Here is a 14,694-nt window from a genome sequence, read left to right on the forward strand (position 1 = left end):
TCACGGAATAAAGTTTGAGGTCTTCATAATTTTACAGTGTTTGGAGTGGTATTTCAGTCAGCATTTGGTTCGGCAGTGCCGTGTAGTGTTCGCGGACGGGCATGTACCTCAGGTGTATTGTCGGTAGATGACAGCACAGTTCGTCAGGATGCGCACATATTGGTTATTGAATATCCCACATGCACCGCCGGTGGCGGGATGTGTTCTCGCTGTTTTTCAGACGTTGCCGTCCCTGCGTGCGAGAAAATGGCGCAGCTCCTCTGCTGTTGTGGTTTACTTCGGACGGCGTGATGGTAGGATGCATGGCCAGTCGAGTGCAGCTTTACTCTCTTATATATCCAATGCTTGCAAGTTTATTTGAACTGATGTTTGTCATCTTTCTCCTGTGTGAAGTACGTAAGGTGGGAAATATTTTGGTTTGCACGAAAGGCCGGATTAGTTGCCAGTAGGTTATTAATGTGGTGTAGAGTGCCTTCGTAGTAAGAATTAATACTGGTCTCTCAATGCGGATGTTTATTTCTGTACATGGTTTTGTTTCAGGTGGGCGTGAATGCAAGCATATGGGATACTTCAGCCGTTATGCAGTTTGGAATCCATCATTACTACGGAGGTAGCAAGACTTTGCTCCGGTAGCTGACGTGACCACTGTGCATGATGGACACAATTCATCAGTCGATGCGGTTGGGATGACCCACAGACTCGTGGTGGCAGCCTCTGTTTTTGTGACTTGCATGTGGAAATTCAGTAGCTGTTGATTTAAATTTGTGCAAGAGCTTATCGCAGTGAAGAAGCTAGAAGTAAGCAGCTAGGGTTACAGGTTGTAATGTTGGTTATGTGGCCACCACACCACAGTTGCCCACTTTTGATTCCTAGTGACCAAGTATGGGGTGTTCGTAGCATGCCTCACAATGCCACAAGGAAGACCTCAGGCCCTCGTGCGATTATATACCTTGCTTTCCGAGGAGGTGTACTGTTATAGATTTAGTGGGAGTGCCTAGTCTGTCTCAAAGAGGAGTTTGAGATCAGGGGATGTGCTGAGTAGTGCTGTAGTGTGTGTTTACTGGCATCAACGAAGACATGGAGGACCAATTTGTCTGAATATCAGTGTTTCAGAAGATCAGTTGTGTGCGTGATGGGGAAGCAGCTTTTTTGGAGTTGGAGATGTGAAGAACGAGACAGAACGAAGCACCTGGAGTGTTTGTTACTTGGATAAGGAATTGCATTATTCAGGTATGTTAGAGAGTAGAGTTTGTTTGCATTCCATAGATCCTTCTTAGGAGTAATCCAAAGGATGCAGTACAAGTCATTTCATACAATAAACATAAACTTCAGGACTTCATTCAATATACGTAAACCTCGGTACTTTTGACACAATTACAAGAACGTGTTTCACATATGAATGTACATAACCTTCAGATTTTGCAATTCAAGTATGAAAGCTAATTTCAGTGCAGGCTTGAATACATTTATATCACAATATAGAGTTTTAATTGTTGGTTGGTGATTATTAAATAACTTGACACGTGTAAAGTACACTCCTCTTTGACATTTAGCAGGGTTTACATCTTGTAATTAAATTATGTACATCTGTATTTCTTTTAAAATTATCCAACTTTTCCACCACAAATGATAGCAAGCAGAGTATAAATTCGCTTGCAAGTGGAAGTATATTAAATTTACGAAATAATTCTCTACAAGGTAAGCTGCTTTTGACAACTGCCATCGTTGTGATTATTTTCTTTTGCATGTAAAAAGCCTTATTACTGTCTGTTGAATTCCCCCAAAATATTAATCCATAAGACACCACAGAGTGGAAATAAGCAAAGTAAACTAGCTTTATAGCATCTATTGTCATGGGTGGTATGACTGTTCTGATGGCAAGGCACGCAGAGCTTAATTAGGGAATAATATACTCAGTGTGCTTCTTCCAATCTGAGGTGTTGTCAACTTGTTAGCCAAGGAAATTGTTTGTTTCAACTTCCGCGATTAATTTCTCATCACCGTAACCTCTCCTTTTGCCTCTGTACGTAGGTACATGCACATTCACAACATTCCCTAGGGTGGAATGCTCTCCTCGGGAGCTTACAGAGTTGTTCACGCCGACATTGTTGGTGCCCCGGCATATTCCTGCAGGCAGTCCACATCCCTTCTGTACTCACGTTTTCGGGCGTATGCATTGTGCAGTGTTGATGGTTGTCGTTCCGTGCGCCGTGATGTCCGCTCGCTTGCTCTGTGTTGGGGTACTGAAGTATGTATTTTCATTAATGTTCTAGGACACCGGCCATGCCGTCATCATGAAGTTACCTGCTTCAGTTCCCTCTGGGTGTTCTGTTTGACAAGGCTGGGGTGAAGAACCAGAACGATATTGGCCGCAGTTAGATGACCTGTTACTGGCGAGTAAAACCTCTGTGTTGTGCCCCTGACACGAGATAGGGCGTTGGACCAACATTTCTCAAAGAGAGAGCATATTAATTGGCTCACAAAGTGCAGCGTATGTATAGAGCTACAATAACTGGATGTGAGTGAGTGAGTGTGTGTGTCTGTCTGTTCATAAGAGGCACCAGTACAAGAAGTAGGACACTGTCTTCTGACTTCATATCACAAAGAATATTAACTGGATGAATATTCGGAATATGTACCAAGTTGGAAGAGGAATACTTTTTCTGCCAAGCAACGGTAATGCTCTGACAGAGGCTGACTGCATGTTGGATGTTTGTTCTTACGTGTCTAATCCCCTGTATGTCTATGAACGGCATTCCCCCCCCGCCCCCATTTCAGATTAAATATTTGAATAAGCAGGAGGCACCCATTAGATAAAATAAGTTGGCATGAGATTGTTCCATTTCAGACGACTTTGCCTCCAATGTCTGTGAAAGTGGCCCCTTGAGATTCTAGATTTCTTGTGTATCTTACACCTTTCCTGGTATATTGCAGGAGTGGTGCACCAACACTAGACAGACTGACATCCGAGAGAAGACCGCTTGTGTCCCCGATGGTTGGCCGTCCTGTTGCTGAGTGCGTACATGGAGAAGAGGACTGAATGCAGCGTGTAAATTTTGTGTGCCTCTGGAGAGGTGGTGGAGTTTTCTGTTATTTAACCCATTGACAGGGGCTTGCTCTGTTGTGGTAATTGTGTTGCAAGTGTGATAGCAACTTAGATATGAATCATGTGAACGTGTAAGGTGTGGATGTCTAGTTATGTGTGTGGGGTGTTCTACGGAGTGTAGTAAAATAGTAGAAATGTCGGCCGCAATCACATTGCGTTGATAAGAGTCTGCTTCATAGTGTGGTGGCCAACACATCTCGGAATGAGAGAGAGTTTGTCCTGTGTGACAGGCTGTAAGTTGCAGGTGCTCTTGGCTTTGGCCGCAGCTTGTCACCAAAGATGTGATTCCTCTTCCTGGAAAGAATGTGTTATTTCGTTTTATCTGCTTCATCCCAGTTCACATTCTCAGTTCAAGCTAATGCCACAGGAAGATCTTCAAAACGTCAGTCATTGTGAATCTGTTCGGAAGCAGATGGGGGGGGCTCTGCAGTTTCACTCGTTTAGGAAGTGCGGTGATGAAGATCTCTGGCATAGCTATACCGGACAGTCTTGATAATAGTGGGTGTCCGTTCTCTGACCCAGGAGGGCTTTAAAAGTGTGCTGACCACCACGCATTACTTAGTTTGTATTTTCTTCATGTAAATCTGTAAAGAGATGTCAAAGCGGGAGGTAACGGGAATACTTAGTGATCATCACCGAGAGGGAGTTTCCAAACAGTCGTTAACGGGAGATGCGCAATAGCAGTTGTCCTATGATCGAAAAGTGTGACTTGCCAGTGATGAGATTGCTTTTTGAAAGTCAGGTAAGTGCAATGAGTTTTATGGATTGTGTGTGTTTTTCTGCAAGTGGTTTTCAGCGAATATTGCCGGCATTAATTTTGTTGGTAGTGTATTAAGTGTTGATTGCTGCATGTGCCAAAATGAAGTCTGACGAAGGGAAGTTGGTGTTGTTGAAGTACGGTCACCAGTGGGCTGGGTCGTTGGGTGTGTTATAGATGCTCGTGAAGTACAACCTGGTGGCAGGGGGGCTGTGTAGTGGCGACATATGCAATAATCGTTTATAGTGCTTCGTTCATTGAGCTGTAGTTTACGAAATCCCACCTGTTTTCATAAATGATGGAAGATATTTAGGTTATGGAAATGTTTTATTAGTTGGTGTCTTATAGGTGATGTTGGTCGTACTTTTCAAATGACTCAGCTCGCGAGACGTTTTCGCCCTTCTTCAAAATTACTTGTGAGAAATTATCGCGCAGGGAGAATGTCGGTGCTGAATTTGCGTGATGTCTTGAGTGCCAACATGAAATGTGACGAGGATAAGTTCGTGTTGGAAAGGACGTGGACGATTTCACTGGGTGATTTATAGGTAGACGTGCAGGTATTCAAGAGTTGTGTCTGGTATCAATCTGAGCAGTAACATAACGGCGACCGACAGGTTATGTGACAAATGTGCCCTAGGATGTAGGCGATGTAGATGCAAATTGTGGGCTACTTGTTTCATAGTGCTAAGTTGATTGAGCTGTAGTTTATTGGGTGTGGTTGGATCCATAAATTACTTTATGATTTTTGAGGTTATGGAAGTGATTGGTAGTTGGTTTCTTATAGGCGAAGTTGGTAGCTCGTTTCGCCTTAATTTTTTTCTTTACTTCCTGTCCTTTTAAAGGAGAAGATGTGTCACTAATGGTATTCACGGAATAAAGTTTGAGGTCTTCATAATTTTACAGTGTTTGGAGTGGTATTTCAGTCAGCATTTGGTTCGGCAGTGCCGTGTAGTGTTCGCGGACGGGCATGTACCTCAGGTGTATTGTCGGTAGATGACAGCACAGTTCGTCAGGATGCGCACATATTGGTTATTGAATATCCCACATGCACCGCCGGTGGCGGGATGTGTTCTCGCTGTTTTTCAGACGTTGCCGTCCCTGCGTGCGAGAAAATGGCGCAGCTCCTCTGCTGTTGTGGTTTACTTCGGACGGCGTGATGGTAGGATGCATGGCCAGTCGAGTGCAGCTTTACTCTCTTATATATCCAATGCTTGCAAGTTTATTTGAACTGATGTTTGTCATCTTTCTCCTGTGTGAAGTACGTAAGGTGGGAAATATTTTGGTTGCACGAAAGGCCGGATTAGTTGCCAGTAGGTTATTAATGTGGTGTAGAGTGCCTTCGTAGTAAGAATTAATACTGGTCTCTCAATGCGGATGTTTATTTCTGTACATGGTTTTGTTTCAGGTGGGCGTGAATGCAAGCATATGGGATACTTCAGCCGTTATGCAGTTTCGAATCCATCATTACTACGGAGGTAGCAAGACTTTGCTCCGGTAGCTGACGTGACCACTGTGCATGATGGACACAATTCATCAGTCGATGCGGTTGGGATGACCCACAGACTCGTGGTGGCAGCCTCTGTTTTTGTGACTTGCATGTGGAAATTCAGTAGCTGTTGATTTAAATTTGTGCAAGAGCTTATCGCAGTGAAGAAGCTAGAAGTAAGCAGCTAGGGTTACAGGTTGTAATGTTGGTTATGTGGCCACCACACCACAGTTGCCCACTTTTGATTCCTAGTGACCAAGTATGGGGTGTTCGTAGCATGCCTCACAATGCCACAAGGAAGACCTCAGGCCCTCGTGCGATTATATACCTTGCTTTCCGAGGAGGTGTACTGTTATAGATTTAGTGGGAGTGCCTAGTCTGTCTCAAAGAGGAGTTTGAGATCAGGGGATGTGCTGAGTAGTGCTGTAGTGTGTGTTTACTGGCATCAACGAAGACATGGAGGACCAATTTGTCTGAATATCAGTGTTTCAGAAGATCAGTTGTGTGCGTGATGGGGAAGCAGCTTTTTTGGAGTTGGAGATGTGAAGAACGAGACAGAACGAAGCACCTGGAGTGTTTGTTACTTGGATAAGGAATTGCATTATTCAGGTATGTTAGAGAGTAGAGTTTGTTTGCATTCCATAGATCCTTCTTAGGAGTAATCCAAAGGATGCAGTACAAGTCATTTCATACAATAAACATAAACTTCAGGACTTCATTCAATATACGTAAACCTCGGTACTTTTGACACAATTACAAGAACGTGTTTCACATATGAATGTACATAACCTTCAGATTTTGCAATTCAAGTATGAAAGCTAATTTCAGTGCAGGCTTGAATACATTTATATCACAATATAGAGTTTTAATTGTTGGTTGGTGATTATTAAATAACTTGACACGTGTAAAGTACACTCCTCTTTGACATTTAGCAGGGTTTACATCTTGTAATTAAATTATGTACATCTGTATTTCTTTTAAAATTATCCAACTTTTCCACCACAAATGATAGCAAGCAGAGTATAAATTCGCTTGCAAGTGGAAGTATATTAAATTTACGAAATAATTCTCTACAAGGTAAGCTGCTTTTGACAACTGCCATCGTTGTGATTATTTTCTTTTGCATGTAAAAAGCCTTATTACTGTCTGTTGAATTCCCCCAAAATATTAATCCATAAGACACCACAGAGTGGAAATAAGCAAAGTAAACTAGCTTTATAGCATCTATTGTCATGGGTGGTATGACTGTTCTGATGGCAAGGCACGCAGAGCTTAATTAGGGAATAATATACTCAGTGTGCTTCTTCCAATCTGAGGTGTTGTCAACTTGTTAGCCAAGGAAATTGTTTGTTTCAACTTCCGCGATTAATTTCTCATCACCGTAACCTCTCCTTTTGCCTCTGTACGTAGGTACATGCACATTCACAACATTCCCTAGGGTGGAATGCTCTCCTCGGGAGCTTACAGAGTTGTTCACGCCGACATTGTTGGTGCCCCGGCATATTCCTGCAGGCAGTCCACATCCCTTCTGTACTCACGTTTTCGGGCGTATGCATTGTGCAGTGTTGATGGTTGTCGTTCCGTGCGCCGTGATGTCCGCTCGCTTGCTCTGTGTTGGGGTACTGAAGTATGTATTTTCATTAATGTTCTAGGACACCGGCCATGCCGTCATCATGAAGTTACCTGCTTCAGTTCCCTCTGGGTGTTCTGTTTGACAAGGCTGGGGTGAAGAACCAGAACGATATTGGCCGCAGTTAGATGACCTGTTACTGGCGAGTAAAACCTCTGTGTTGTGCCCCTGACACGAGATAGGGCGTTGGACCAACATTTCTCAAAGAGAGAGCATATTAATTGGCTCACAAAGTGCAGCGTATGTATAGAGCTACAATAACTGGATGTGAGTGAGTGAGTGTGTGTGTCTGTCTGTTCATAAGAGGCACCAGTACAAGAAGTAGGACACTGTCTTCTGACTTCATATCACAAAGAATATTAACTGGATGAATATTCGGAATATGTACCAAGTTGGAAGAGGAATACTTTTTCTGCCAAGCAACGGTAATGCTCTGACAGAGGCTGACTGCATGTTGGATGTTTGTTCTTACGTGTCTAATCCCCTGTATGTCTATGAACGGCATTCCCCCCCGCCCCCATTTCAGATTAAATATTTGAATAAGCAGGAGGCACCCATTAGATAAAATAAGTTGGCATGAGATTGTTCCATTTCAGACGACTTTGCCTCCAATGTCTGTGAAAGTGGCCCCTTGAGATTCTAGATTTCTTGTGTATCTTACACCTTTCCTGGTATATTGCAGGAGTGGTGCACCAACACTAGACAGACTGACATCCGAGAGAAGACCGCTTGTGTCCCCGATGGTTGGCCGTCCTGTTGCTGAGTGCGTACATGGAGAAGAGGACTGAATGCAGCGTGTAAATTTTGTGTGCCTCTGGAGAGGTGGTGGAGTTTTCTGTTATTTAACCCATTGACAGGGGCTTGCTCTGTTGTGGTAATTGTGTTGCAAGTGTGATAGCAACTTAGATATGAATCATGTGAACGTGTAAGGTGTGGATGTCTAGTTATGTGTGTGGGGTGTTCTACGGAGTGTAGTAAAATAGTAGAAATGTCGGCCGCAATCACATTGCGTTGATAAGAGTCTGCTTCATAGTGTGGTGGCCAACACATCTCGGAATGAGAGAGAGTTTGTCCTGTGTGACAGGCTGTAAGTTGCAGGTGCTCTTGGCTTTGGCCGCAGCTTGTCACCAAAGATGTGATTCCTCTTCCTGGAAAGAATGTGTTATTTCGTTTTATCTGCTTCATCCCAGTTCACATTCTCAGTTCAAGCTAATGCCACAGGAAGATCTTCAAAACGTCAGTCATTGTGAATCTGTTCGGAAGCAGATGGGGGGGGCTCTGCAGTTTCACTCGTTTAGGAAGTGCGGTGATGAAGATCTCTGGCATAGCTATACCGGACAGTCTTGATAATAGTGGGTGTCCGTTCTCTGACCCAGGAGGGCTTTAAAAGTGTGCTGACCACCACGCATTACTTAGTTTGTATTTTCTTCATGTAAATCTGTAAAGAGATGTCAAAGCGGGAGGTAACGGGAATACTTAGTGATCATCACCGAGAGGGAGTTTCCAAACAGTCGTTAACGGGAGATGCGCAATAGCAGTTGTCCTATGATCGAAAAGTGTGACTTGCCAGTGATGAGATTGCTTTTTGTAAGTCAGGTAAGTGCAATGAGTTTTATGGATTGTGTGTGTTTTTCTGCAAGTGGTTTTCAGCGAATATTGCCGGCATTAATTTTGTTGGTAGTGTATTAAGTGTTGATTGCTGCATGTGCCAAAATGAAGTCTGACGAAGGGAAGTTGGTGTTGTTGAAGTACGGTCACCAGTGGGCTGGGTCGTTGGGTGTGTTATAGATGCTCGTGAAGTACAACCTGGTGGCAGAGGGGCTGTGTAGTGGCGACATATGCAATAATCGTTTATAGTGCTTCGTTCATTGAGCTGTAGTTTACGAAATCCCACCTGTTTTCATAAATGATGGAAGATATTTAGGTTATGGAAATGTTTATTAGTTGGTGTCTTATAGGTGATGTTGGTCGTACTTTTCAAATGACTCAGCTCGCGAGACGTTTTCGCCCTTCTGCAAAATTACTTGTGAGAAATTATCGCGCAGGGAGAATGTCGGTGCTGAATTTGCGTGATGTCTTGAGTGCCAACATGAAATGTGACGAGGATAAGTTCGTGTTGGAAAGGACGTGGACGATTTCACTGGGTGATTTATAGGTAGACGTGCAGGTATTCAAGAGTTGTGTCTGGTATCAATCTGAGCAGTAACATAACGGCGACCGACAGGTTATGTGACAAATGTGCCCTAGGATGTAGGCGATGTAGATGCAAATTGTGGGCTACTTGTTTCATAGTGCTAAGTTGATTGAGCTGTAGTTTATTGGGTGTGGTTGGATCCATAAATTACTTTATGATTTTTGAGGTTATGGAAGTGATTGGTAGTTGGTTTCTTATAGGCGAAGTTGGTAGCTCGTTTCGCCTTAATTTTTTTCTTTACTTCCTGTCCTTTTAATGGAGAAGATTTGTCACTAATGGTATTCACGGAATAAAGTTTGAGGTCTTCATAATTTTACAGTGTTTGGAGTGGTATTTCAGTCAGCATTTGGTTCGGCAGTGCCGTGTAGTGTTCGCGGACGGGCATGTACCTCAGGTGTATTGTCGGTAGATGACAGCACAGTTCGTCAGGATGCGCACATATTGGTTATTGAATATCCCACATGCACCGCCGGTGGCGGGATGTGTTCTCGCTGTTTTTCAGACGTTGCCGTCCCTGCGTGCGAGAAAATGGCGCAGCTCCTCTGCTGTTGTGGTTTACTTCGGACGGCGTGATGGTAGGATGCATGGCCAGTCGAGTGCAGCTTTACTCTCTTATATATCCAATGCTTGCAAGTTTATTTGAACTGATGTTTGTCATCTTTCTCCTGTGTGAAGTACGTAAGGTGGGAAATATTTTGGTTTGCACGAAAGGCCGGATTAGTTGCCAGTAGGTTATTAATGTGGTGTAGAGTGCCTTCGTAGTAAGAATTAATACTGGTCTCTCAATGCGGATGTTTATTTCTGTACATGGTTTTGTTTCAGGTGGGCGTGAATGCAAGCATATGGGATACTTCAGCCGTTATGCAGTTTCGAATCCATCATTACTACGGAGGTAGCAAGACTTTGCTCCGGTAGCTGACGTGACCACTGTGCATGATGGACACAATTCATCAGTCGATGCGGTTGGGATGACCCACAGACTCGTGGTGGCAGCCTCTGTTTTTGTGACTTGCATGTGGAAATTCAGTAGCTGTTGATTTAAATTTGTGCAAGAGCTTATCGCAGTGAAGAAGCTAGAAGTAAGCAGCTAGGGTTACAGGTTGTAATGTTGGTTATGTGGCCACCACACCACAGTTGCCCACTTTTGATTCCTAGTGACCAAGTATGGGGTGTTCGTAGCATGCCTCACAATGCCACAAGGAAGACCTCAGGCCCTCGTGCGATTATATACCTTGCTTTCCGAGGAGGTGTACTGTTATAGATTTAGTGGGAGTGCCTAGTCTGTCTCAAAGAGGAGTTTGAGATCAGGGGATGTGCTGAGTAGTGCTGTAGTGTGTGTTTACTGGCATCAACGAAGACATGGAGGACCAATTTGTCTGAATATCAGTGTTTCAGAAGATCAGTTGTGTGCGTGATGGGGAAGCAGCTTTTTTGGAGTTGGAGATGTGAAGAACGAGACAGAACGAAGCACCTGGAGTGTTTGTGACTTTGATAAGGAATTGCATTATTCAGGTATGTTAGAGAGTAGAGTTTGTTTGCATTCCATAGATCCTTCTTAGGAGTAATCCAAAGGATGCAGTACAAGTCATTTCATACAATAAACATAAACTTCAGGACTTCATTCAATATACGTAAACCTCGGTACTTTTGACACAATTACAAGAACGTGTTTCACATATGAATGTACATAACCTTCAGATTTTGCAATTCAAGTATGAAAGCTAATTTCAGTGCAGGCTTGAATACATTTATATCACAATATAGAGTTTTAATTGTTGGTTGGTGATTATTAAATAACTTGACACGTGTAAAGTACACTCCTCTTTGACATTTAGCAGGGTTTACATCTTGTAATTAAATTATGTACATCTGTATTTCTTTTAAAATTATCCAACTTTTCCACCACAAATGATAGCAAGCAGAGTATAAATTCGCTTGCAAGTGGAAGTATATTAAATTTACGAAATAATTCTCTACAAGGTAAGCTGCTTTTGACAACTGCCATCGTTGTGATTATTTTCTTTTGCATGTAAAAAGCCTTATTACTGTCTGTTGAATTCCCCCAAAATATTAATCCATAAGACACCACAGAGTGGAAATAAGCAAAGTAAACTAGCTTTATAGCATCTATTGTCATGGGTGGTATGACTGTTCTGATGGCAAGGCACGCAGAGCTTAATTAGGGAATAATATACTCAGTGTGCTTCTTCCAATCTGAGGTGTTGTCAACTTGTTAGCCAAGGAAATTGTTTGTTTCAACTTCCGCGATTAATTTCTCATCACCGTAACCTCTCCTTTTGCCTCTGTACGTAGGTACATGCACATTCACAACATTCCCTAGGGTGGAATGCTCTCCTCGGGAGCTTACAGAGTTGTTCACGCCGACATTGTTGGTGCCCCGGCATATTCCTGCAGGCAGTCCACATCCCTTCTGTACTCACGTTTTCGGGCGTATGCATTGTGCAGTGTTGATGGTTGTCGTTCCGTGCGCCGTGATGTCCGCTCGCTTGCTCTGTGTTGGGGTACTGAAGTATGTATTTTCATTAATGTTCTAGGACACCGGCCATGCCGTCATCATGAAGTTACCTGCTTCAGTTCCCTCTGGGTGTTCTGTTTGACAAGGCTGGGGTGAAGAACCAGAACGATATTGGCCGCAGTTAGATGACCTGTTACTGGCGAGTAAAACCTCTGTGTTGTGCCCCTGACACGAGATAGGGCGTTGGACCAACATTTCTCAAAGAGAGAGCATATTAATTGGCTCACAAAGTGCAGCGTATGTATAGAGCTACAATAACTGGATGTGAGTGAGTGAGTGTGTGTGTCTGTCTGTTCATAAGAGGCACCAGTACAAGAAGTAGGACACTGTCTTCTGACTTCATATCACAAAGAATATTAACTGGATGAATATTCGGAATATGTACCAAGTTGGAAGAGGAATACTTTTTCTGCCAAGCAACGGTAATGCTCTGACAGAGGCTGACTGCATGTTGGATGTTTGTTCTTACGTGTCTAATCCCCTGTATGTCTATGAACGGCATTCCCCCCCCGCCCCCATTTCAGATTAAATATTTGAATAAGCAGGAGGCACCCATTAGATAAAATAAGTTGGCATGAGATTGTTCCATTTCAGACGACTTTGCCTCCAATGTCTGTGAAAGTGGCCCCTTGAGATTCTAGATTTCTTGTGTATCTTACACCTTTCCTGGTATATTGCAGGAGTGGTGCACCAACACTAGACAGACTGACATCCGAGAGAAGACCGCTTGTGTCCCCGATGGTTGGCCGTCCTGTTGCTGAGTGCGTACATGGAGAAGAGGACTGAATGCAGCGTGTAAATTTTGTGTGCCTCTGGAGAGGTGGTGGAGTTTTCTGTTATTTAACCCATTGACAGGGGCTTGCTCTGTTGTGGTAATTGTGTTGCAAGTGTGATAGCAACTTAGATATGAATCATGTGAACGTGTAAGGTGTGGATGTCTAGTTATGTGTGTGGGGTGTTCTACGGAGTGTAGTAAAATAGTAGAAATGTCGGCCGCAATCACATTGCGTTGATAAGAGTCTGCTTCATAGTGTGGTGGCCAACACATCTCGGAATGAGAGAGAGTTTGTCCTGTGTGACAGGCTGTAAGTTGCAGGTGCTCTTGGCTTTGGCCGCAGCTTGTCACCAAAGATGTGATTCCTCTTCCTGGAAAGAATGTGTTATTTCGTTTTATCTGCTTCATCCCAGTTCACATTCTCAGTTCAAGCTAATGCCACAGGAAGATCTTCAAAACGTCAGTCATTGTGAATCTGTTCGGAAGCAGATGGGGGGGGCTCTGCAGTTTCACTCGTTTAGGAAGTGCGGTGATGAAGATCTCTGGCATAGCTATACCGGACAGTCTTGATAATAGTGGGTGTCCGTTCTCTGACCCAGGAGGGCTTTAAAAGTGTGCTGACCACCACGCATTACTTAGTTTGTATTTTCTTCATGTAAATCTGTAAAGAGATGTCAAAGCGGGAGGTAACGGGAATACTTAGTGATCATCACCGAGAGGGAGTTTCCAAACAGTCGTTAACGGGAGATGCGCAATAGCAGTTGTCCTATGATCGAAAAGTGTGACTTGCCAGTGATGAGATTGCTTTTTGAAAGTCAGGTAAGTGCAATGAGTTTTATGGATTGTGTGTGTTTTTCTGCAAGTGGTTTTCAGCGAATATTGCCGGCATTAATTTTGTTGGTAGTGTATTAAGTGTTGATTGCTGCATGTGCCAAAATGAAGTCTGACGAAGGGAAGTTGGTGTTGTTGAAGTACGGTCACCAGTGGGCTGGGTCGTTGGGTGTGTTATAGATGCTCGTGAAGTACAACCTGGTGGCAGGGGGGCTGTGTAGTGGCGACATATGCAATAATCGTTTATAGTGCTTCGTTCATTGAGCTGTAGTTTACGAAATCCCACCTGTTTTCATAAATGATGGAAGATATTTAGGTTATGGAAATGTTTTATTAGTTGGTGTCTTATAGGTGATGTTGGTCGTACTTTTCAAATGACTCAGCTCGCGAGACGTTTTCGCCCTTCTTCAAAATTACTTGTGAGAAATTATCGCGCAGGGAGAATGTCGGTGCTGAATTTGCGTGATGTCTTGAGTGCCAACATGAAATGTGACGAGGATAAGTTCGTGTTTGGAAAGGACGTGGACGATTTCACTGGGTGATTTATAGGTAGACGTGCAGGTATTCAAGAGTTGTGTCTGGTATCAATCTGAGCAGTAACATAACGGCGACCGACAGGTTATGTGACAAATGTGCCCTAGGATGTAGGCGATGTAGATGCAAATTGTGGGCTACTTGTATCATAGTGCTAAGTTGATTGAGCTGTAGTTTATTGGGTGTGGTTGGATCCATAAATTACTTTATGATTTTTGAGGTTATGGAAGTGATTGGTAGTTGGTTTCTTATAGGCGAAGTTGGTAGCTCGTTTCGCCTTAATTTTTTTCTTTACTTCCTGTCCTTTTAAAGGAGAAGATGTGTCACTAATGGTATTCACGGAATAAAGTTTGAGGTCTTCATAATTTTACAGTGTTTGGAGTGGTATTTCAGTCAGCATTTGGTTCGGCAGTGCCGTGTAGTGTTCGCGGACGGGCATGTACCTCAGGTGTATTGTCGGTAGATGACAGCACAGTTCGTCAGGATGCGCACATATTGGTTATTGAATATCCCACATGCACCGCCGGTGGCGGGATGTGTTCTCGCTGTTTTTCAGACGTTGCCGTCCCTGCGTGCGAGAAAATGGCGCAGCTCCTCTGCTGTTGTGGTTTACTTCGGACGGCGTGATGGTAGGATGCATGGCCAGTCGAGTGCAGCTTTACTCTCTTATATATCCAATGCTTGCAAGTTTATTTGAACTGATGTTTGTCATCTTTCTCCTGTGTGAAGTACGTAAGGTGGGAAATATTTTGGTTGCACGAAAGGCCGGATTAGTTGCCAGTAGGTTATTAATGTGGTGTAGAGTGCCTTCGTAGTAAGAATTAATACTGGTCTCTCAATGCGGA

The 14,694-nt window shown here is 43.5% G+C and overlaps 1 protein-coding gene across 21 annotated transcripts in view; it reads left to right on the forward strand.

Moving 5' to 3' along the window:
• The first annotated feature begins 28 nt into the window (after window positions 1–28).
• LOC147870567 (uncharacterized) overlaps window positions 29–14,694 on the forward strand; it is a 33,926-nt gene continuing 19,260 nt past the window's right edge. For 5 of the 21 annotated variants that reach the window (XR_015533338.1, XR_015533340.1, XR_015533339.1 and 2 more), the window contains exons 1-10: window positions 92–401; window positions 541–1,230; window positions 2,274–2,491; window positions 2,935–5,121; window positions 5,269–5,958; window positions 7,002–7,219; window positions 7,662–8,575; window positions 9,996–10,685; window positions 11,729–11,946; window positions 12,390–14,577. Coding sequence is in view for 6 of the 21 variants with exons in the window: in XM_087342224.1 (XP_087198350.1) it covers window positions 180–401; window positions 541–633 (315 nt within the window). In the remaining 15 variants the exon portion in view is untranslated. The other 16 variants (XR_015533334.1, XR_015533336.1, XR_015533335.1 and 13 more) reach the window with 16 other exon arrangements.

The sequence above is a fragment of the Zootermopsis nevadensis genome, unplaced genomic scaffold, assembly GCF_977971745.1.
Source record: "Zootermopsis nevadensis isolate Lab colony 2312 unplaced genomic scaffold, Znev_1.0 Znev_ptg000242l, whole genome shotgun sequence".
Classification (NCBI taxonomy): domain Eukaryota; kingdom Metazoa; phylum Arthropoda; class Insecta; order Blattodea; family Termopsidae; genus Zootermopsis; species Zootermopsis nevadensis.